The 26,767-nt window shown below is 29.0% G+C and overlaps 1 protein-coding gene across 1 annotated transcript in view; it reads left to right on the top strand.

The window, feature by feature from the left end:
• The window catches only part of LOC121114902 (uncharacterized), a 265,038-nt gene that overhangs the window by 31,156 nt on the left and 207,115 nt on the right, over window positions 1–26,767 (top strand). The window contains 1 exon segment of the mRNA XM_040709015.2: window positions 22,076–22,644. Coding sequence (XP_040564949.1) covers window positions 22,165–22,644 — 480 coding nt within the window. The 5' untranslated portion in view covers window positions 22,076–22,164.

Below are 26,767 nucleotides of genomic sequence, written 5' to 3'. Positions count from 1 at the left end.
ATAATGGTGGAGCGTAACAATGAGGGCTTTCTCCTACTTCACTTTTTTTTTAATTAAAAAAATGGCATCCTTAGTTTTAAAGTATCATTCATGGCACTCTCAATACTCCTAGTGGATATAAAAGTACCATTTTAGCCTACTTAGTTTGGAAAAAATAATTACGTAGTCCTCATTCACCACTTGATATATAGCTTTTGTTCTAAATATTTAAGTTAACAAGTAATGGTTTGAGTTTTGAATTATTGAGCTACAATATGCTGTTGCAAAATTGTCAACAATTACGTAGAATTTATCAAAAAGTTGGAAAGATGAAGATAATTGTCTGGCTACAAGTTAATTTCAGGCCTTTTGTCTTTGTATTTTTTGAAGAAACAAAGGTTAGAAGATATGATAATGTTTAATGAGTATAGAAAGATCAAAAGGTTTAACTCCTATAAGAAATAATAGTTATCGAGTTGGGTATTGGTCTCGTCTCAGTCATCAAAAGATTGGTAAAACTAGGTTTTTCAAAAAATTATCCTAATATTATTTAAGAAATTTTATCATTTATTTACAAACATCAGCAGAAATAGTTATATCGTTACTTTAATAAACAAAAAATTATCAAAATGCAAAAAAATTCGTATAATTACACAAGGATTCGAATTTCAAAAAATTCAAAAATTTTGACAAAGAATTAATTTAGTAAGGGCTTTAAATTAAATATAAATGGAACATCTAATGTGTAATTGCTCAAAAATAAAGGCGATCATTCTAGAGTAGAGTAGTTATTTAGTTAAAAAAGAAATGAAATAAAAATAATCCTTCAATGAATGTCTTAAGAAATTACAATACTTTTTCCAGTTCATCATTTGTTTTATGTCAAGTAATAATTAATAAATAAAGCTCTTTTAATTCTTTAAGATATTAATTATTGTTTTAATTCAATTCCTTCTTTCATTTAATTACTAATGAAATAATGAAAGAATTACAGGCGGTTGGTCTAAAAAAAGAGAAAGAACCAAGGTCAAAGCAACCATACCAAAATGATATTTTTCTTAATAATTTAATATTAATTGATGTATGGTTTTCGACCCTCCAAAGTCTTTTTGCAGAAGGTAAATTTTGAAAAAGTTCCTATGTGACTTAAACAATTAAAAAAAGTTATCTAATTTAGAAAAACCTATTTACTTAAAATACACTTAACTATGCATAATTATAGATGCAATTTTTAATGAGTAATTGCAGAAAAACACAAATCAACTTTAATTTACATTGCAATTATAAATTGTTGTTTAAATATACATAAGTGATGTAAATATGTATTGGGTGTTTATTTATCCATTAATTTATAACAAAACACCTTGAGAGTTTTTATAAAAAAAAAAAGAATGGTAAGCTATTTTTAAATAAATAACGCTCTCTTTCAAGGATATGTGTAAAGAATAGTTAAAGCCCACTTCATCAAGAAGTCATTATAACTCCATTAAAATTAAATTATACATTATCTCTCATAATAAGCAAACAATGTGTTACTTATTCCCCCCCCCAAATGGATTATTTGTAAACAATGATAATATGTAGTATTCTGTGAGTCCTTATTTATTTGGTCCAGTCAGTATTATGACCGGTTCTATCAGTCCTTCTTAAGACCGTTTGTCCTTCAGACTGTCAGTCAGAACTAGAACTAATTAAAAGAGAAGAAATTAACTTGAGTCACGTCATCAAGGACCGAACTTAATCAGTTTTAGGACTGATATGCTGGACTGAGACCAATCTGGACGGGACTGCATAATTCAAACCTAAATACAAATCGAGACCACAATAGTAATATAATTTAGGCTTCTTTTTTCCTGGAAAATAACAAGATCCCGTGAATAAATAATGTAGACTATGCACTTTAAATCCGGATATAAGAAACTGGATGTAATGAAAATACACTTAGAGTTAACTATCTTTCAGATAATGATTTTTTTTTCACATAAAATACTTTGAATGAAATAAAAAATCCAGATATAGTAAACTTTTCATCTAAAAAAATAGTTGTTTCCTTTATCCGGATTTGAATGTATTTATTTTGATTTTTTTAGAAAAATTAATACATTTTAAGTTAATATCACCTAAACATACTAGACAATTGAAATAATAACTGAACAAAAAGCATATATCTCACTCGTTCATGAGATGAACGTGGCGCACTTAGATAATTTTAAACCTATAAGAATTTAAAGTGATAATGCCCCCCCCCCCCGATGAAATGTCTGTGGCCTCTTTCCTTGGTCTCTTAATTGAGTATAAAAAGAAAATAAACGGACTAGGAACGTAAAATATTGTTGTTTTAGTAAACAATTCGAAATATTTTTTTACTGATAAATATACTGCATCATTTGCAATGCATAAATTGTACAAAATTTAAACCCAATGATTCTTTAGTATGTAATGAAAATACTTAAATGGAACTTATATGATAAAATAATTAAATGCAGGATTTCTCTTGAATTTATCGTTGTTGTAAATACCCAAGAAATTCCAGTATTCTAAAAGAGAAAACCTTCAAGATGCCTATTCAATCAGTTTAACAATTTTTATTTTTCAACAATGTTTTACTTAATTTTTCCAGTTAAGAAGATATTTATATATCTTTCTTTTAAATTCAATAAGTCCATTTAGTCCAATAATTGGTCCTTAAAAAAAGAAAAATCTATCCTTCATGACGTCATTGAGGGTGTTTATCCATTTTTAATTGTTCAGTTACATATATTCGAATAAATATTATATGTTTATGAAAAAAGAATATTAAATTGCATTATTACGAAAACAGGAATATTTCTGGCAAGATATGTGCAAATATACACTATATATATTTTAAAGAAAATTTAAGGACTGATAGATAGGACCGTCTCTACAATTGGGATTGATCTAATAAATTGAGACCAACACAACACTAATCACGATTACTATTCTCCCTATTAGTATTTGGAACGATTATTGGTTAAAGTCAAATTAACTTTGTTAAACTGTAAGCAATTCTTTATCATAGGGTTGCCAGAACTAAGAGAAAGGGGGAAATGTACCCCCAATCCCAAATTTTGACTTTAGAATAAGGAACATTCCCACAACATTACTACATAAAATATAGGCTGCTTGAATAAGGATCCCCCCTAAAAACAACTCTGAAATTCGTTGTGGCATCCTTCTTTTATATGTTGAAGGTCAATCCAACGACAGATGGGAATAATCTCTTAAATATTGATTGATATTGGTTCTTTTTTTGTAGGAAGAAAGGTTAAGACATACAAAAAAAAATAACACGTGTCATCTAAAAATGTTGAGTGATATAAATTTTTTTGTATCCATGATTGAAGTGAATCACAATAAAAATATCCAACGTTAAGCCTCTATCATTCTTTTTTATTATTATTCAGTTGTATCAAATGAAAGTGTCAAGAAGATATAACAATGATTAAAATAACATTAAATCATTGAGATGTTCTAAATAAATATTCAAAAATAAATTAATACACAAAACCAGAAACTTTGAGTTATAAAGTTCATTTCCTGTTTTTCAAAGTCAAAGTAATCAGGAACACACTCCCTCTATCCAAAGGGAGATATGAAATTGAAATTTTGTGGATTGTTGTTATGTATATACAAACATTGTCGAAACGCAATTCTCAGGTTTGATTTTTCTAAATATGATATCTGCATAAACAGTCCTAAAACACAATCTAACAATATCTGGAATTAACTTATCAATATTCATATTACATATTTTACAAATAACGTTGAAAAAATATCCTTCTTTACTATTTCTATCGACTATATCAATAAAATTGTAAAAAATATGACCTTAGAGAATTGTAACTTGAACAGGTTTATTTATTTTCCAAATTTGTTATCATTATTCTTTAAGAGGTAACATCTAAATATAAAGTAATCACTAGTGTGTGATAGACTATGAGTAATTTTGACGATTTGTTACAGAGTTATTGGTTTAAGTATTTGAGTGAACAGAGTGTAGAAAGAATTGAGTATCGACATCCGAGTAATTTCTGCCTATATCCTTGCTAGACACGAATAGCTGATTGCAGCTCATTTAATAAACTGTTAAGCTGATCTCTTCATATAGGGACCATGTTCATTTTGGGTTTCTTCTTTAACATACCTGCAATTCATTTATATTTTTAAATGCTCTTTTAATTGGTCAGATGGAGTTGCACTGATTAAGTACAAGTAGACATAAGGGTATTACAATTACTCCATCTTATCCAGGAATTATTTTTGAAGTCCATATATATAATCTGTATTTTTTTCTCTAGGAGCGACCGAAAATCGAACATTGAGTTACGTCGCTTCATCATATTTTTTATAACTCTACAAATCAGTCCTTCCGGTACAAATGGGATGATTAATCAACTATATTGAAATATATCTTAATGTGCCATCTGTAAATATAATAAAGATATGGCATAAATTGAAGAGAGTGCTTCAAAATATTGAACGTTTTTCAAGGATCGATGATAAGGAACGGAACGTGACAAGATGTGGAAAAGGACCGATTTTATGTAACATATTAAGGACTTTTCTAACCTTAAATGACCTTGCCTCACTAACATACAAATTTATCCTGTATTTTGTTGTCTGCTGTCGATTTTCCACCCTGATCACTGTTATCAACATTGATTGTTTGAACTAAATTTGCACCTTGCTCAACCTAATTTTGTTAAGAAGCTTTATCATTCTTTTGATTTGTGTTGATTTTTGGTAGGATTTGTTAAAACAAATTACAGTTTTATTCTCATCAAACTCTACAAAAGTCCCATCTATAGTCATTTTTTTATCGAAATTGTGGAAATGAGTCCCCATAATTAAGATATCTCTATTGTATAGTTTCATTATTATTTCGACCATCTTGTCTCTTTTTTCCTTAGAACCTCTTTACTTGCAGCAAATCTAATGAAACGTCACGACAGCGAAACTGCTCTCTTCTACAACATTCTTCAAATTTTCAGGATTTCCATGCTGATTTTCCGTTGTTTTTGATAGCATACTAGTAAGTCGTATTTTCTACAACTCTAAATATAGAGATATAGATTAATATTTAAGTACATAAAATAATATAATAAAAAGGAAAAGATTTTGTAAATAATAAAAATCATATAAGATACACATATATTTCACGTAATCATATTCTTTTTAAGCAAAATTATTATATTTTTGCTCTTATCGAGAATAAAATTACTAATAAATAATTCTTTAATGAAAAAATTGAGTTTTTTTTTAAACTTATTTTCTTCAAAGCGAAGATGAATTTTCTTACTATATCATATTCATATCATTGATTTTATATTCTGTTTACATCCTAAATGCAAGAAAGTCATAGCAACAGATTTACTTTCTTGTATACTTACATTTATATGAAATATGCAAAGAGGGAAATAAATAAAAAATTGATGCCTAAGGCCTACGACTCTGTCAACAAAAAAGAATAATAATAATGGAAATTACTTTTATTTTCAGCTATTTATAAATCAGAAGCTGAGGATAGGAAAATTAAAGTGATAAATCTAATTTATGAATATTATATAAAGATACCTACAAGGGTTTATCTTCCAGGGTCCCGTTTTCCTGGGATTTCTCGGAGTTTTGACTTCTACGAAAAACTCACAGGACATCCCATATTTAATTATTTTATAGTATCATTGAATTACATTATCTATATTAATAACGCAAAGTATGTTTGTCTGTGAAGGCCTCATTTTTAGTGTGCGCTTAATCTCTCTTGGTCTACGAAAATACAATGTGCATCTAGTCTGTGTAACGCTCAGCTCGTCATATTAAAAAAGAAATACATGGGAATACATATCAATATGATTAAAGGAAAGTTTGTCTGTTCTTCGACGCCTAATGACTTAGATCAATGCCCAGTACTCATACTAGCAATTATATAATTCACTGAATTAAACATAAAATAAATATTGAAGTATCACTTGGTTCAAAGTTTGTACGATTTTATTAATATTGGGTGGACAAGTTGACTTTACTACACACAGGTCGGATTGTGTATTCCGCAATTATACAACCTCCAGTTCCATCAAAAATACAGCTCTTTCATTACTTGCTACTTCATTTTTGTTGTTGTTGTGGATTATGGAATTATAAAAAGGAGGACCCACGGCTCTAAATAAACCTACCTGTGCGCTATTAGAAGAAAAATGAAGAAAGTGAGAATTGAGAATTTATTATTACTGGAAGTAGCATAACATTTATTATTTCTTCTGAGAATGTAAAAATAAATACTTCAATTATGTAGTACTCATTATTTACTAACGGGATCCCGATATTCCAGGCTCAAACCAAACTTCTCGGGAAATGAGAAACCATAAAATAAATATTAAGTCGATTGAGCCAAAAAATACTCTATACATGGAACACACACTCTTCCCCCCTTTCCTTTTTTTATAACCAACTAAGGGCTATTTTTTCATTTTACTTTCATCTTATTAGGAAAATAGTTAATGAAGTGAAACACGTAATTGATTTAATACAATCGTGTAATAAACGTCTTATGGAATTGAAAAAAACTTTATTATTAAATTATATTATTCTGATAAAAAAAAAGTAGATGAGTAAAAAATATCTTCATACCTTCATACATTTGTTACACGATTGTATATATTCAATTCCCTCGATGATTTCATAACTATTCTATTTAAAGGAAAGTCGGAATTAAGTTAAAATAGTACATGTCCTAAAGAATTAAAGGATTCCTTAAGTTGATTAATTTATTTTAGTTTATCAAATTCTATTAATTCAATTCTATCTTTCATTTTTAAATATTCTACTTACATAGAAAGATAGAAGGAAAAAAAATGGTCCATTCTATGCATGAATATACTTTTACTGAGAAAGAATCTAGGGAACGTAAAAGTTTCTTATTCTTCATAGCCGGTAGTAGGTTGTGGTGTCGAAAAAAACCCAGATTTTAGGATAGGCAAAGTGATGTCAGCTCTTATAAGGCGCCAAGTCGTATTCGAAGCTAAAATCTATTCTTGGATTATTTGTGACCAATAGCCATAAGTACTAGTCTCCAAACTTTTATTCAATACATATAAATGAGCCTTCCGTCCTATTCGCAGTTTTATCTCTGGAAGTTACATATTCATTATTTGGGTCTTTTTTTCATGTCAAAAATATCTAAAGTATTTCCATTTTTTTTGGGTTGGAAAAATATGAGTTTATGCTGGATAATGAGTGGAGCTAAAATGAAGAGTAACTTCATTGTTTCATCTTTTCAGATTGCCTATAACAGAATGACATGAAAACTGGGAGTAATTCAGAGTAGGTGAATAATTAAGAACTCTGAGTAATGCATCCACTTCGGGGTTATATGCATGAAACTATAAGCTACTCTGCAATAGTTGCTAATTTAGATCTTTTTTTTCCCCGAAAAAATAAGGAATTTACTATTATTGCAAATATGACCATTTCCAATAATACGAAAAAATTCAAGTGATTCCACTTTTATTATTTCATACTAATATAATATAAGTTAGTTAAAGCTCTACCAAAAATTTGCAAAAATCAAACTTGCAGATTGGCTGGGCGCCATTTTAAATATTTCATAGTATTTTTTGCATGAATCCTAAAATTTCATTAAACCACTTTCTCTTGTGAGTAGTGCTGTGTCTGTTCTTATTTATTTGGTTCATTCCAGTCTTAGGATCGGTCCTTATGACTGCTTGTCCATTGGAACGGTCCTTAACTGTTGTTTCTTGGAATTTTTCTTATTAAATATCGATTGTAATTCAAGTCAAATAAAATATATGTGAAATCTATCAAGATTATTGTATTTATCTTGCAAAAAAAAAAAAAAAATTATAATAATATAATAATGAACAATGAACATATTATATTGTTATATTAACATAGTTAAATACTTAATTCTATTAACTGAATTATTAAAAAAGGAAAAATACCCTCAATGACGTCAGAACGGATCGATTTTACTTTCTTTAAGGACCGACAAGTGGGACCAGAATTAACAGTACTGCATTCCTCGCTCCTAAATAAGGACCGACCTAACACTACTTGTGAATATTGAAGCAAACGTTTTTGAAATCAATTGACTCTGAGCAGAGTTATGTCCGACTGAATTTTAAGTCTAAGATTTCATATTAGTGATCTTTGGTTGGGATAAGCAAGCAACCTGGCCAAAAATGATCCAACTCTGTCATAAATTTCCAAATACATGAATACCCCATTTGTATGTAATTTTTGTCAGGGTGTTACCTCACTAACACAAAAATACCCTTTGTTTGTCAGATGTCGATTCTCTTCTCTCTCTTGATACGTCATGGCTATTTCATAATTTATTATTTATTATAAATAAATGAAGTAATAAGTTATATATAATTTAGGTGTAACGGGGGTAATATGGTACTTTTTCAAAATCCCCTATATTTTTAAATTTATTATAGTCACGGTATGTTGTGCAATAAACATTATTAGCCATATTTGAAGTTAGATCCCATTTTCGAACACTAGCAAAAAGTTCATATTACCCCCCATGTCCTAGGTAATATGGGCTACCAAAGTTGCATTAGTATGTATAAGACTAAATTGTTTTTATTGGATAAAATGAATGACAGTACATATAAGGTGGCAAGAAGTGTTTGTCAGGCTTAATATAGGTTACACCTCCGATTTTGCAAAGTTTGACAAATTTATTTCCAAATTCAAAGTCTTCCCAGCTCTGGATCCATTTTAAATAATAATAAATGTAACTTATTAGAAACTTATTTCACTATATCTTGCTATATGTTTATTATTTAATATGAGTATGCAGAACAAATTAACAAATACCATTTCTATCCCTCATTGTATACATATATATTTTGGGCAATTTATTATTTATATGAATAAATTTTGTCTATCATATACAAATAAAAATGTAGAGCTACCCTTTTAGTAATTTTTTTCTTAGCAATAAAATAGTAAAGTCTCTAATATAGTACTATATAAAATTTTAATATTATGAAATATATTTATATAGTCCATTATAAATATTGTGGAGAAATAATATGACACAATTATAGACTGAGAGTACTTAAAATAAAAATGAAAATTGGTATGGTTAACTAATTTGGCTAACTACCAACTGATTGGACACTTTTTTCTGTTTCTTTTTGGATAAAAGATTATGTTGCATAATTAAGGTAACGACGTGTTTTATACATGTATTTTTTTTTACTGGAAACATGAGGTATATCTAGAAAAATATAGTGTAAATCCGTATCTAAAAATATCTAAGGATAACCAAATTTAGTTTGCCCTGCCTCAAAAGGAAGATGATAATATCTATATTAAACATGTATGATGTAGGTACATATTATTCGCGAGTATTAAAATATCCAGTTCCATCTGAGTCCGAAGATGAATTACCCCTGTGAAAAAAGACAAACAAAACTCATCCTTTATAAATAAAATGAATAATAATTACCAAAAGGATTCATTAAGAGTTGATAAAACTTTAATTTCTAATATTATTTTTATAATGGTCAAAAACTACATTCATCTTTCGATTTTACAGGAAATTGAATATTTATCTTGATATTTTGTTAAAGCAAATATTTACTTTAATAATCTAAACGTTCTAGTGAGAGCACTGTCCATTATTTTATACCTTTATTGAATACCTATTATGTGTAGACATTATAATATTATTTTAGCATAAGGGGAGGGGGGATCATCTAATATAAGTAGAAAATCTTATCTTAAGAGGAAATCCATTTTTCATACATGAATGAACACATTATCGTATAATGGGCATTCATTACATATTAAAGACAACCTTTTCATTATTATCTAATAAGTTAAAAAAAAAAGAATATTCCGAATATTGAAAGTCAGCTTGTTTTGCTTCATAAAATTAATTCACTTAGGCCTAGTCCTCATGTCACGTTTTTAAAACAATTAACTACTTCTTTTATTTTGATTTTTTTAAAATAGCCTTTTAACGACGAGATGATAAGTGTGTTTTTTATTTTCAGAAACTATATTTGATAAAAAAATAACAATAATTGCTATTTAATTCATGAGGTAAGAATATACAAAAATAAGAAAACAGTTATCACTGGTGCAAGTGCTCATGAAAGACTGAGAGTAACATAGATAATTTCTGGAGGAGTTATTGCCTTTTTCACTCACAGTAGAATTGAAGATAAAAATCATGGTAATTCAGCTCAATACGTCCTTGTTGTATACAGTGATGTAAATCGTGTGTCTTTTTTAGCTGGCCCATTTTTTTTGGAATTGGTGGTTTGAAGAAAGAATTTTCTTTCCTTCAGCTGTTGTCATTACTATTTAACTTTTGAGCAGTGAACTACTTTTTTCTACTACATTCAATTATATTCAAAACCTTATTGAGCATTCGTGTGTACTTATAAAAGACGGAGAGTAACTTTAAGGATTTGTTGTGAATTGTAAGTCCTTGTTCTACTCAGAGTAGAATTTGGGATCAACATTCGAGTAATTCTTTCCAATTTCCTTGTTTATTTTCTTCCCACCCTCCTCCTTTGTCAACACTGATTGTTGAGGATCTCTTTCATAGCATTCTTCAAATTGTCTGGGTTACCATGTTGATTTTACCTTTTTAACATACCAACAATACATACAATTTTCATCACTAGGGACTTGTCTGTATTTCCTTCATCTAACAGCTGTTTGTTGCTAATCTAACAAAATGTCATGGCAGCTAAGCTTCTCTTATACCGAATATTCTTCAAATTATGAGGATCATCACGTTAATTTTCGGTTTCTTCTTTTTATTTAACAAGCCAACAGGTTATATTAAATACAACTCTACTAATGGAAATTTTATTTTCCGAGAAGGGAAAAGAAGTGCATTCGGCATGTAAAAATTAAATCTTTCTCCAAATTTGTACAATTTTTTTATACGAGTTAAAATCTGAACTAACAGATTGAACAAGTAATTTAATGCATAAACGTATTTGTCAGTTTATCAACTCTAGAATCCGTTTTAAGTTTTTCTGCTTTGTTCATTATACAAAAAAAATATTGCCTTAAATTTTATCTTTCATGATATGCTGTTGTTGATAAGGGATCTCCAAAGTAAGGCTTAGAGCAGAATATGGCTCTAAATGTTTTCAATCCGACAAGTAACAGCTATGGGATGCCAAATTTAATTTATTCATTTTTAAGCAAGTATACAGAACGGACAAGTCAAAGTGAAAATCTATTAAATTAAGAATTTAAGTGTACTCTTTATTTTTGGCAAAGGATGCAAAGGACATCATGTGATAGATAAAAATAGTTGTCAAATATGTTCTTCCTCAGTGAGTGAATTAAATTTCCTCAAATTATATAATATTATTATCAGACACTGCTCCATAAATTCAGCTAAGAAAATCACTAATAATAGGACTTATTTGTCCTTTTTTTTCTTTTAAAGTGTGTCCTAATTAGACTGTTCTTTCTATATATTTCTAAAATAACTAAAGTAGTTTAAACATTGGACTGTAAATTTATGCAAAATATATTAAGATAAAGGCTTTTGGTTTTTCTGCTCCAAGCGCCAATACGTCTGTATGGGTTAGCTGTTTTTTTCAAATTAAATGATTATAGAAACATAAAGAAACGGATTTTTCATAAGCCCTAAAGATGGGCATCTTTGGACATATTTATACAATATTTTTCAATTATTTATATAACATTAAACGATCAACACCGGTGTAGGCTTCCGCTGGTATGCAATAATTTCAGTGATAATAAAGTTTATTTTTTGAATTTATCCAGCCAACCAACTTTCAGAGTACTAAAAAAGAGTGCTAAAAGTAAAAAATCGATTTTCAAAAAATTAAAAACCTAATTTTATAGCTATTAAATTCATAAAAAATCATTTTTTTATAAACAATATTAGAAAGTCAGTTACTTTGAATAAAAAAATATCTTAATTTAAAACAAAAAACTCAAAATTTTGAATCTAGACCAATACAAAAAACAAAACAAAAGAATCTCATTTATGTTTTTTAATTTTTCTGATTTTTAAAAATCCGTAAATTATGACCAGGGATTAAGCTATTGGGTGTTATTTGATTGACTATATATACAATATATATCTATAAAGTGTATACATAAATATGTAATGGATCCCTTACCAATGTTTTTGTAAGTTTGCCCCTGATAAAGAATAGATCTGTCTATAATTTTAATGGTAGGTTCATTTTGACAGTGAGATACACTATATGAAGAAAAACAAGTATTTGTAGGAGGAAAAATGATTAATATAACCCCGAGAACTCTATATTCACCTTCAAGCAGGGGGAAACATTATTTATTGGGAGTGTTTAATGTTTATCTTTTTATGGAGAAAGAACGATTTCCCTGCATCAAAGAGAGGATGGTCAAAACCATATGCCCTACAAAAACAAAATTACAAAATTGAGAAGGGATCAAATACTTATTTTCTCCACTAGCCAAATATAAGTTAATATCATTTATGGATATTGTGAAGAGAGACACAAATCTAACCAGTTTTTTTGAGTATCTGCAAAACCAAAAAAGTTATAGAGAATTGAAAATAATGTATTATCATCGTTTTGTGGCATTTTTCATAAAATTGAAAATTGGCGTTTGCTAAAAAATTTCTGAAAACTTATTCAGAAAATGACAGATATTTTAGTTAAACACCAATTTTTATGTTTGAAATTTATATGAAAACGAATTTCCTCACAAATTTCTACAAACTTTATTTATCTACGAATCCAATATTTTCATTGGAAAACAATTTCTTTGCACCTGAAAAATGAGGAAGACAAAAAAACAACAGCTATTTTTATAATGTCTTTTTTGCCCTTAACTTTTTTGATTTTGAATACATTTAGAAAACTTCTTTATTTGTTTAGTTTATTCTTTAAAACGGCAATTCATTGTCACAATAAAAGTATGAGAAATGAATAGACTCCATTTGAATAGGAATGTTGGGGACAAATTAAGTTTCATAAATCAAATGAAGGCTTTAAGCAATGGTTAATTTTCTTAGGTATAGTATCTAATGCCATGAATGTGAATACAAATTCCATAACTGCCCAAATATGTCTATGAGATACTGTGATATGATGTAAAAAAGGAGAAATTGTACATTACTCTTTGTGTTGATTTTTGTTCATGTTTGTTTTAGAGTTAATTCACAACACATTCTGTCTGCTGTGCAAAATATTTTCATAGTCAAAATATGATATTATATAATATGTAGTTACGTATATTCAGTACTATATACCATTACAATAAAGTGATCTACATATATATTTCTACTTTAAGAAAATAAAATTTAATAGTATTATGAACATATATAATTATAGCTACATGAGAAAAATCCTTCAAAAAATAACTACAACTATTAATAATATTCAATGCTCAAAAGCATGGAAGATTAATGAATCTAAATGCTTACACTATAAATCAGGGACATAAAAATCAAGTGTATAAACTGATTTTCTAAATAATTAATATATTTTATGACATGATCAAATAAATGATGTGTTTTTTTAGTCTTTGTACTTTAAAAAATGATTACATTACATATATTTATAGTTCTCATAAAAAAATGTAGTTCTTAACTAGGGATAAGTCTGGGTTATATCCGTATCCTGCACTCGTATTCCAAACGTCAATGCAAGGTATATAGAATAGAAGGTATGATCTTTAGAACAATTTTTGATTTGTTGTTGAGAGGAACAGCCGACGTGTGACGTAGTTTGATCATAGAATCATATTTTTACAAAATTACATAACATAAATTTAAAAAGAATTAGATAACCACACGTTTTCCTCTTCGAAAAATCTTTCAGAATTTATCACTGCTAAAAGAAGTGCTATGACTTGTGCTGTGGCTATCTCCTTCCTCTCACATTGATTCAGATCAGGAATATTCTTACCATTGATTTCGTAATAATGACGATATCCATTGCAAATGGATTCATGGCTGTCATAGACAGGATTCATTTAATGTTACAATCGCCAGAATTTGTTTTCGACATTTAGAGAATGAGTGGTTTGAAAGAAATTTCAAGGCTGAAGTAATGCTAAACTATGGAAGGAGTTCGAGCAACAAGGTTCGGAAAAGCTTAAACCCCCAAAGTGTTTCCCACCCTTCACTTAGTTCCCGTGAATCCTGCAAGAATAATCAAGGCTGATATATCCAAAATTAGAAGAAAGGAATGGTATACTTTCAAATTCAAATCGAGTAAATACAACTTGTTTATTGATATGAGATGTAATTTTTTTTAGGCTCTAATCCAGAAATACAAATAAGATGCTTGATAAATTAATAAATAACATCAGCAAAGAAAACTTGGGTTCGAGTCTCGATAATGCTTATTCTGAAGAATCCCCTTTACCTGAGGCTATGGAAGTTGAACATTCATCAGAAAAAATATTCAAAATGTACTTATTCAGGCTGATATTTAGGGGGAAGAATATCTTAATTTGAGGAAAGATAAGAAAAAATTAGATTTGAAAATAATTAGGCTTCCAAAAAGAGTTATTTCTCTTCAAAAGTTAAATCTGTACCAGAAGGTATCAAAGTGACAGGAATCCAAAGCCTACACATATAAGTTACAGCAGTGATTTTCATCAAGCCAAGTCACTGTGTTAATGAACAAAAAGATATATACAAGGCCAAAAAACTGGACTGAAGAAGACATTCAAAGTTCTCTGATTTTGAGGTCAATGGCAGGAGGAAATGCATATAATTATCTTCATAAGAAATTTTCCCTCCCTTTGCCAACTTTATCAACTTTGAGGAAATGGATTTCAAAATTTAAATGTGCCCCTGGGATTCAGCATAAATTTTGAGATATTTTGAGGGGGGAAAATGAAGAGTAAGCACATGTGGAATTACATTGCAATTGCAGTATTGGCATAAATATTTATAAGTAAATATTTTAAATTGTTTTCTCTTCCAGAATTTTCTCTAAAGAATGATCGATTTAAACATCTAGGAGTGCTGTCTTTTGATGAAATGGATTTATAAAGGAGGTACGATTGCTCTCCGTCCTAGGATCAAGTCTTTGGTCCAAACAATGATACGTGGACTTTGCAAATCCTGGAAAATGCCTGTTTACTTTGATTTCAACACTGCCATGTCTAGTGAAAATCTATTCAATATCATAAAATAAATAGAAAAGAGAGGACCTTGTGTTGTGGCTATGGTCTCCGATATGGATCCATTAAATGTGAGACTGCGTAACACATTAGGAATCACTGTGGATTCTCCATAAATTTGGAATCCATCAGGCACATCTCACCTAATCAAACTCCTGAGAAACCCTTTTTTGGATAAAGGGTTAAAGTTACCTGATCACAAAGAATTTGTTTTTTAAAATTGACAGTAAGAGATTATCAAGAGCTAAAAATTGCACACAAGTTCATGGAAAATATCGATTAAGAACCTTTATTAGAATTAAAGAACTAATTAATAGTCTAAATGTGCAAAAAACAACAACAAAGAAATTGTCCGAAAGTTAAAGGAATGGTCACATTATATAACATAACTTTCTATAAATTATATTAAATTTCGTATAATTGGCTGATAATAAATTTACCATATGTTAAACTTTTTTAACCAGATAATTTTTAATATTAGGTAAAATTAAATAGAAATAGACTTTTAATAATTTTATTATCAAATTACATTAAAAATTAGACAAATCATCGCCCACTACCACTGATTAGCATGATCCAACTACATCATAGCGTCAACTTACTTGACACGCCTGGAGTGTTTAGAAGAGCATACCTTCTATTCTATTATCCTGCGTCAATTTAAAAAATTTCAACATAATACCACAAAACTGGTAGCCTATCAAAGGCGGTCAAAAAATATTTATATCATAAGGTATTGCGATACCATATCAATCATATATTTATTAACTATCGTAGCAATTATTGATAAGACTGAAAAGTCATTATTATAAGGATTCTTAGATATAAAAAATGACGCCATGGATTACATATCGAAATAGATGTATTGATTCACTATTATAATTCTCACAAAAAAAGACATATAAATAGCCATAGCTTATTATATGACACTTTGTTAAATATCAATTAATTATTTTTCTTGAGTCTTATCGCTTAAATTGAGTGTGTATAGTAGTGATAGAGTTGCTAATTGTAAGCGTTTGTATTTGTATTGTCTGGAGTAAGTATTCTAGCCTATCTTTTCTGTAAATTGTTTTAAAAATGCATAATAAGATAAATATAAATGAATTTAAATATAATTGTAATATTTTCCAATCAGTTATTATATTTTAAATGTAGAAGGTTCTCCTCTTTATAGTATTAATTCATTTTCTTCCCCCAAAATCGTATAAGAGGCAGCTAATATTAACAAGTGTCGTAATTTATATGTCTCGCTCCTCCCTTCTCCTCAGAATCTTTTGTTCCTTACAAAAATGTAAACTCTAATCATTACTCATTAATCACTTAGTTGCATTATTCTGTAGTTCAGAAGCTTCCTTATATGTATTTAAGGCCTTATAGTTACAAATTTCTCGTGAGTATTAAATTATTCGGTTCGATTCGAGTCCAAAGATCCAGTTCAAAAAAAAAAAAGAAAAAAAAAAGAAGATCCGTATTATTAATCATTTGTTACTTTCCTGGGGCGTTTAAAAACGAGTAGTTTTTTTTAATTTCACACTTGTTTCTTCTTCAACGCAGAATAAATTACTTATTATTCTATATATTCAGTTATTTTTTTTGGCTTTTTATAGAATGTTCTAGGAGTTATTACCTATTAAAATTAGCTATTTTGACTTTTTTTGATCGATATTTTGAGGAAAACAACTTAGGTCTAACCCATCGCACTTTCTTATCTATTTGAAACCTCGACTGCCAAAAAAGAAAAATCCAATAAAAAAACAAACATAGGGTAGCTCCCCTTCTGTATTTTTCTCTTGCCAACGGTGCACGATGAATTAGTTATTATTTATTATGTAATATATGCTATATACTTCGAATGGATCATTTTATTTATATAAGAGTATCAAATGACACAAATTCATAAAAGGTTCTTGATTTATATAAAAATAAGGAAAATCTGTGTTTATTCGTAGAGTTGTAAAAGATATGGGCAGTCGTTATGTTTAAAATATACAAAAAAGTAATATAGTAACAATTTATTTAATAAATCTGTAAACATTATTCTTTATTGCTTGAAGAAGGCACATTCTAGTAGAAAGTGAGTTTGCTCATGAAGGACGGAGATTAAGTTTGAGTATTCGTTGGGGAGTTATTAATCTAAGTTTTTGTATTTTTTAGTCAAAGGAGAATTGAGGATTAACATCAAAGAAGGTCCTACCTATGTCTTTACTAGATAAAGAGTGGGATTATTGTTTATTTTCTTCCTCTCAATCTTATCTAATAAAAACCTAAGCCTCTCTCTTCAGAAACATTCTTCAAATTGTCAGAATTACCACTTTAGTATTTTTTTTCCTTTACTTTTATAAACTGGGGGTCATATTTAATATCACTTTAGAAATATCTTGCCTGTTAGCTCACATGGACTTATTCTTAGTAAATAAACTTAAATTTACAAGGAATTAAGAAATAAAAAATATTTTAATTATATACACAAGTTATATAAAATTATGTAACGTAAACACGAGTAACGTTAATGCATAATCAATTTTCTTTACCATTGATTTCATTTATCACTCCAACAACATCAAATGAGTGTCAATAGGGGGAAAGGGGAGAATCAAATGATCACATGGTTTATATATAAAAACGTAATAAAATAACTAAGTAGTACCATAAATATTTTTTATGTTTGCTTTCTATAATGATTTGCACACATGTTTTTGTTTTATTTTTTGCCCAATAAATCTAATTTACTAATGCAATTAGTTCGATGCTTAATCAAAAGAATACCTTTTTCCATTTTAGATTCGGGATTGGAGACCTAAATATACCACTCAACCAGTCCATTTTTTCATTCCTATTCAGCTTCTGTTTATTTAATATATAGCAAGGTTAGAGAAAAGCTATTAGTCAAGTGGCCCCTGTTACCTTGATTCATGACTCATCTCAAATATTTTCCTCACGCAAACTGTCGCTTTTACTATACAATAGATCATTTCTCCTAATGGAGTATGCAGCTTTGTCTCCCTTTTAAAGAACTCACCTTGTTAACACAGTTGAAAAGTTGAATTCATAAAGGTTGCATAGTTAGTCATAGAGTAGTATTCAATTATACTCAACCCCCTAGCGAGCAAAAAGTTGGGCAAAAATTTATCACGTGGTCTTCGTTTCACCCCTTGGCTTATAGCTTTGTGGCAGAAGATTTATGTTTAGGTTCTGGGGTGAAGGGACGTTTCTAATAAATAGCTACTTATTTTTGGCCAAATTATCACAATGGTAAAACATGACCTTCATCGGCAATTATTTTAAGCTTGATGAACACCATGGTCTCCCATTTTTTAAATTTGGTAAAATATACCATCCCATGAGCTTAAAAACCACGTATGATATGACGTTAGCCAAATATATTTTTAAAATTAATAGGCATATAACAGTTTATACGAGGTGTTTTCAAAAATAAGGTTACTTATCAAATTTCGCAGGCAACGTATAATTTCGCATGGAATTTTTTTTATCTAGGTAAATTTGACAAAGAACATATATCGGTTGCTTAAAGCTATATAATATATCTAGTTTGTTTGTGAGAGGCATAGTGATTAAAAGTATCTTACATGTTCGGTGATTATTTGGTATTTGCCCTGGGATCTTCCATTTTGATGATTGGGCATTGGTTTCGGTATCAAAACCATATACCCATGATTTTTCCCAAGTTATGCCCCTTTTGAGGAAATCAAGATCATCATTGACGTCTGTCTAACGTTCATTATCGATGCTCATGCGAATATTCTTTTTTGTCAAAATTAAGCAGTTTTGGAACAAACTTCTCTAACACTCGTCTCATGCCTAAAATATTCAAAAAAGTTTCATAGCATGAGCCAAACGATATGTTAATATCCTAAGCAACTTCTCTGATAGTCATTTGACTATTTTCAAAAAAAAAAAAATCACTGGTTAAACAAGGTCTCGTTATTGGCATCTTCCTGGTCGTCTTGGAGGAAGCGTTTGTACAACTTATAAACATTTTTTCTACTCAGAACAGTTTAAACGTGTACCACTCTTAACAATTTTGTGTTTTAAATACTTAATTTCATTTTTTCCAAAAAATTTCTTGCAAATTCTTTGATCCATGTTTTTCAATAGCAAAAAATTACCGAACACACAAATACTTCTAACCATTATTCCTCTCACAAACAAATCAAAATATTATCTAGCTTTAAACAATAAATATAAGTATGTTCTCTTTTAAATGTAATTACATACAAAAATAAAATACAAAATATAGCATACCAAATATACGTTGCTCTAGCTAATACCTAAACCTAAAAATACTCTAACATTTGAGTAAGAGGAGCACAAAATTACATAAACAACTAAATATATTTCATAACAAAGTAATCAATCCATTGGTATCCCTCGATGAAAGCGTTCATACTATCCAAAAAATCTTTTTAACTAGTCATGTATCTAGCATAATCCCTGGAATCATCACCATACTTGGTATTTTTTAAATAAACAAGCATCATATCTAGCTGCAGACGAAAAAGTTATTGCTCTCAAGCTTTCACTATGAATGGGCTCTCTATATTTGAACTTATTGGCAATAAAATCTTTGACGCTAAAAAGAGCAAACTGTATTTCCCGATTTGCAGTACTTCTTCACCTTATCTTTTTTGCCAAGCCGAAAAAAATAATTGCCTATCAGGTATTATTATATAAAATAACGCCAACAATGGTGCTAATAATGGAAATGTTGATTATCTCAATGAAGACAATGCATCCCCAGAAGAACAAGAAATAATCCAATATGATTTGCAAAGGGCTATCAGTCTTAAAGAAGTCAAAAAAGAACCTCAACAACGGTGACTGAACTGAAAAAACTATAACTTCAGAAGAAAAAATGACAAGCCTCCAAAAAATAACAAAAAACGAACACGTTCTTTGACAGAGTTGACAATGTCGTCTTTAGTCAACCAACAAAATCAGAATGATGATCTTGTAAACAGATGTACTGCACTCACGTATGAAAAATAGCAAGAAATATGAGAAAAAAATTAAGAATTCTTGTTCTAAAATTTATGAAATGTTCAAAATGAAGGGAATTGTATTGAAAAATTTCAATGTCTAACTGTTAATTAGTATCTCCTGTTGTAGCACAAATACCCTCATTTGAGGTCGCATTCTTTACTTTAGTATTTTTTTATTAAATATTATTTTGATATAGATGTCTACGGTAAACAACAATAAATTTTAACTAACTCAAGGCATGAAAAAATTGCTACGAAAACAAAGTATGAGGTAATTTCCTATAAAATCATGAACCCAAGAAGTATTTTTAGAGTAGAAAAGACACGTCTCCCGTAGAGATATTTTGGGCCCAATTTCCCATTATGGGGATACAAATACTTTCAGGAATTACTATTTTAAAAATAATTACTTGCCTTGGCTCCTATTTTTAACTCATTTGTAATGTCAAAACTTATCAACGAATTATTCATTTCTCTACGAGAATTAAGAAAGAATTATGTCAGTATGATAAGGATAAAAATAAATACATACATAACATTAAAAGAGTATGGCAACTGACATAAATTTACAGTAATGAACGCTTGTCGAGAAGTTTTTTTATTTTAAAAATCCCCACAGTCATTTGCCTACGTTAAGATATTTCTTCAGAGAGAGAGAAAGAAAAGAAATGAAGGAATACAATATTTATAGAAACACATTTAAAAATATATAAGATTTATTGGCAGGACGTGTTTTAGATACCTAAACACATATTTTTTTTGATAATGATGCATTGAATTATCGAAAAACAGAAGAAAAAAGGAATGTTCCATATCTAACATAAAACAAAACAACTGCTATTGAATCTCTTCATCTTTCCTCAGAAAATGAAGGGGAAAAAAGGCACAAAATCAATTAGTAGTGAGCGTATTATTCCAAATTGTGAGACTATTCTTAATTCATTACTAGGAAATTATTTACATTTCGAGTTCGAGCCATCAAAGTTTCAGCACAATAATAATAAGAAAGATAAATATAAAATCGACAGTTGATAAGTAATCATTAGAAATAGTTGAGAGTTTTTGAGATGCTGAAGAAAGTTGAAACTTTACGTCTTTGTACCAAAGAATTTCTGAGTCAAAATTAAAAGATTATAAATCTCATGTAACTAAGATGCACAAAAATCTAAATACACAACGTTAAAAACCCATAGTTGACCATAACTTTTGAACAAATTGAGAATATAAATTTTTGATTTATATAAATTAATTTATAAGCCATTTGTAATATCTTTATTGAGTTCATAATATGTAAAGACAGCTGTTTTAAATCATAGAAAATTTACCTCATAAATCAGGTTAAAATTTCAGTGGTAAAGTATTTCTTTAAGAGGGGAAGGGGGAGATATTTTTTTTTCTAATTATCCAAATGATATCCCATTTTTTCCGTCTCTATAAAATATGGCCACTTTTATTTTTATAAAAAACCTTTCTTAAAACATTTTTCTTGGAAATATTTGTAGAATGACTATTTTTCATTAAAGTTCAAGCCTATTTTGGGCCTTTTTAATAGACACTATAAATCATTTTACTCAATGACTTTAAAGCTTTTGAAATGGCTTTTTCATTTGGTTCTACTCAAATATGAATAATTCCAAATTTTTTGACTAACCTCTCATGATCTAATGATGATGGGAGTGTCACTCCCCCTTCAGTTCTGAAGAAAATGCATTGAATCTTTGTTTATTTTCCAAAAACTAATCTTAAATAAGGAGGAATAATTAACAAGAGCTACTTTGGTGTTTACTAACAATTAACTTTTTTTGAATTAACGCTCACCAGGAGTTTGACAATTTTCAAATATCTAATTATTCTCATAAACAAATATTTAAAAAAAATTATGTTAAAATATTAATTTTTCGTTTCAGTTTATTAAGTGGAATGATGTAAAATATTATGTATCCATAGAACCTTGTTCATCCTCTGAGGTACATGAACCAATATATATCTAGTAGGGATGGTATTCCAAAGCGTGTCCATAAAAATATTTATAAACATTTACGTACTTCTTATAACGCACACTTCAAAGTCTTTTAGTTTGGATCAAAATGAAATCCCTGAATTACATAATACTTCAATTGAATCGCTTTTAAAAGGAACTGGAATAAAAAGTTTGCCTATAGATATAAGTCAAGAGGTTGGAAAACTGTTACCAGGGTTTTCTATAAATGAAAAAAATAAATTCACAGAGGACAATGAAACAAATTCTCATTTACAAGAAATAAACCTTGACAGAGCAGATGAAAAAGAAGGCAAATTGTTTTCTTCAGATGACCACAATGAGGCGGCTAAGGATGATCAGCAGCAACAGCTTGATAATGAGGAGAAAGCACATGTTCGAATGGAAATTGTCACAAAGTTATTACGAACTGTCGAGACTCAAGCTCAGTTAGGAGCTAACTGTGAACCAGGAACGGACTTAAACCTCGGAGATCAGGTAGGACTTATTTTAATCAACTAAATTATATGTACAAAGGGCCGATTTTAGCCTGAGTAAGACTTCGAGTCTTTTTTTTTTTTTTTTTTAAATTTGGTTTTTAAGTTTCCCTTTTTTGTGGAAAATTAATGCAAGGTCCTTTCTTTTTTTCGAATTACCTTTATTTTCTTTTCGGCAGGGTCTTTAATCCATTTAATGTTATAAAATACAAATCATTAAATGGAGGAAATAAAGGAAGTTTGCATTATAAACAAACATTTCTGTGTAAAATTGTTTTCCCTTTTTATGACCTCTTTGCCTATGTTACAAACACAAAAATATTTTTTAAATATTTTTACGTATATAAAAACAAATCTTTGTACTTACTAATATAATATTTTTTAAACTTTATGTACTTAAAATAAAACAAACTAAAACAACAGCTAAAAAATAAACTAAGACAATTCCTTAAGTAGTTTCTTTCTTGTACTTCATACATCGATTATTAATCAGCCTAAGATTCCTTTCATACCGAATAAAGATCGAAAGAAAATGTTTTTGTAATTTGGAAGCGTAATTCCACGATTAGTCTTGTGGTTCGGGAATCCTCAGGGTTAAAACGGTATATCTAGTGGCACCCGATATCTAGATACTCCTCATATTTTTTCTCTTGATCTTCTATGAGTTGTTGAGCAACAAAAGCTTTACAGTTACGGATAGCTGCACTGATTGTTTTTTCCTCATCTGAACTCTACTTTTTGTTAATCGAATAGAACAAACACTACTTCACTTGTTGTCTCAAAATCTACAATATATTTGGAATTAAGTTACATTACATCTTGTATAATTTTCAGAGCTGGACAGTGAGCAAAAGCGTGTTTGATATATATATATATATTCGTACACATTATTTGCAAGAGTGAAAAACTAATCAAACTAGTCGATATATGAAACTAGACATCATTGATGTCTTTCAAATAACAAATAATCTTCCTCTTCCATGTTTGAGGAAGATCTAAGTTCCATAGTGATACAATATGCTTAAGTAGAATTCGAAACTTTATTAAATTTTTGATACAAAGGAGTAAGTGGATGATAACACTGTGTTGATTTCTGCAGAAGGTAGCAGAATATTTCAGTATTAAGAATCGATTTGTGGTGCATACATCTTCGTTAATTACAATCATTTTTAACTCTCTCAGTTGTTCTTTAGGTTAATAAAGAATGGCTTCTTGTTTGTATTTTGGTAGCTGATATCTATTGTACTATTATAATCAAAGACAAGACATCCTCCTAGCTGATACAGAGGTATCTTCAGAACAAAACGTATTTCCTATCAAATAATTTAATCAATCACCTTTCTTCTTCATTTAAGAGACTCTCGGCTACCAATGATAGAGCTGAACCACATTTTTCATTTGAGCAATTAATTTTGAGTTGTATAAGTCTACTCTCTTTTGCAAGTTAAAACGTCTACATCCCTAACATTATTTGTGGGCTTGAGAGTTAAGCTCCACAATGTTAGATAAGGAAGCTTAATTTATCTCTCCATTTATTCCCAAAATCTTTACGTACTCAACGACTTTACATCACTCAATCATTAAGGGAGGCGCAGTGCACTATTAACCAATAGGAAGAGTGGAAGTCTTTTCATTATATGTCTGTTCGAATTTCCTTCTACCATCAGTGTAATATCATCCACATAAAGATCAATCAAATGACTTTCCTTCGTAGGAAAATAGCAAAAACTCCATATTTCCGATAAGCGTACAATTTCATTGTTCCATAGCTGCCAAAAACAGCAAAGGAGATACGAGACATCCTTGTCAACAGTTTCTCCTAGGATATTGGGTTAATCTATAACCCATCAATTACTATAGTTGAAGTTCCATGGAATATGAGAGCACGGATTTGATTTAGAAAACGTCTTGGAAGGTATTTCTTAATAAGCCCGTAGAATAAAATTGTGTCTAAAAGAGTCAAAAGCCTTGCTGAAATCAATAACAAGGATTGCTCCAAATTTTTCTCTCTTTTTTAACGAGATCATTAGTTTTCTAAATATTTCTCAAAATATTGGCAATGTGCCTTTTTTTTTATCTATTTTATTCTGTACCCAACTTTTTTTTTTGATAAAACATTTGATAGAATTCTGTATGAATAATAAAGAAATTATTTTTTAAATTTCTTCTTACTGTGTATATATCTATTTTCAATTCTATTCAGCGCTAGGCCTCTAGTAAAGACTTGCACCCTATAACCTCCCTAAAAACGGTTCTATAGTACATGGGAATTTATATACTAAATACAATGATAGCCCGTGAATATATAGGTACATAATATTACTATTGTTTTTATTTTTGAAAAAACTAACATAATTCCTCAAAGGAATTTATATTATATTATTAATGTTTTGTATATATTGACATGTATGGCTTGATATGAATAAATATAAATATATATATCTGTCGAAATATTTCAAGAAGAAATCTCTTTATACCAAAATCTAAAAAGAATGATTAAGATCCCTTGGCATTATGGGCAACTTATTTATGTAAATTTTTGAAGAAATCAGGGTTTTTTCCTCATTTATACATAAAAAAAAGTTCAAATGTTAATTATGTCATGAAAAATATATTTTTAAACTTTATAGATAAAATAAGTATAATTTTATATGTATCTCAATTATGTCAACAAAAAAACAAAAAGTTTTAAGATAAATTTAAGGACTTCTTTTGAGAACATAATGTTGTCATAGAAGTAAGCTTTTTAATGTAAAAAAGTCAAATTTAATATATTATCATTTAATTTTAACATGAATATTGTATAGTATAAATTATTTTATAAATTGTGTATAAAATTAATTATTTTTCTCTAAAAAATGGAAATAAACATTAATACAAGTTAAATAATGTCTCGAGTATAACGGGGATTAGGAATTGAATTATTCATCATTTAATTTCATAAATAAATCATATTTCGTGTATAAACTGTAGCAGATATAAGGAGATTGCACAAAATCAGATGAATAAGTTGAATTGAAGAATTTCGATGCGGAAGATATAGTAACAATTGAATAATGTATGAATAGATGGTAGAAATTATAAAAATAATATAATTTTTGGCATTTTTATCAATTTCAATAATTTATAGGCTTTATGTGGCCCATTATATAATTACATTATGGCCAATATACATTTTAAATAATAAGTTTTGATAGATTAAAATGAAATGAAGACATAAATCATTAGTTGAAAACTTTAATGGATGATTATATAATTAAACGTGATGGTATGAGACGAACAACTTGTACTATCTGCTTGCTGTTGTTACATTATTTTGATTTGTTTCGTAATGGAAGTTGCGAGTGGACATAAAAGCTCTTCATGAAGAACAAAAATTGATTTGTTGAAATAGAATTAAATCTTAAAAGTATAAAACAAAAATGTGTTTTAGGGAAGCCAGTGACAAAAAAAAAGAAGAAGATTATTTGGCAAATTTCACTTTTCTAAGAAAAATATTTTTTCAAAATCCTCAAAGATTTGCCAAAAAGCCTTAAATCTCAAAGAAAAAGATGTAGTGACGATACTAATCAAGGACGATTTACATGCTCTAACATGTGCGTTCTTTAATTTTTTTTTTGGAGTGGGAAATGGAGGAGCCTGATTCAGAAATTAGATCAAGTGTTATAAACCGGAATTTTTATTCTTGTATGTGCCATGAATTTCCATTTTCTAGAATGGAATGACGTAGGGCAATGAACAAAGCACTCAGGAGAAATATATTCGATACTTGGTCGTTCCTAGAGAAGGAAATATACTTAATTTATATAAACTTCAAATACAATTCCCCTGTTCAAATGAAGTAACTGTAATTCTATAATGTTTAATTATTATTAATCAGCGCAATTCCATCTGACCAATTAAGGGAACATAAAAACAAATATAGTAAGAAATCTAAGGATTTTCGTGATCCACAGTCTAATAGACGTAATAGTGCTTGAAGAACCGATTCCAATATCAATTGATTATAGTTCCGATTAAACTGATAAAATACCAAACAATTTACTGTCGTATGTGTTTGTGTTTATATATTCTGAAAATAGCATTAGACGGAGGAAATACAGGAAATTGGTTTTATTTAATGC

This window comes from Lepeophtheirus salmonis, chromosome 3 (assembly GCF_016086655.4).
Source record: "Lepeophtheirus salmonis chromosome 3, UVic_Lsal_1.4, whole genome shotgun sequence".
NCBI lineage: Eukaryota > Metazoa > Arthropoda > Copepoda > Siphonostomatoida > Caligidae > Lepeophtheirus > Lepeophtheirus salmonis.
Note: the sequence above shows the minus strand (reverse complement) of the source record. Positions and strands in the feature narration are given on the sequence as shown.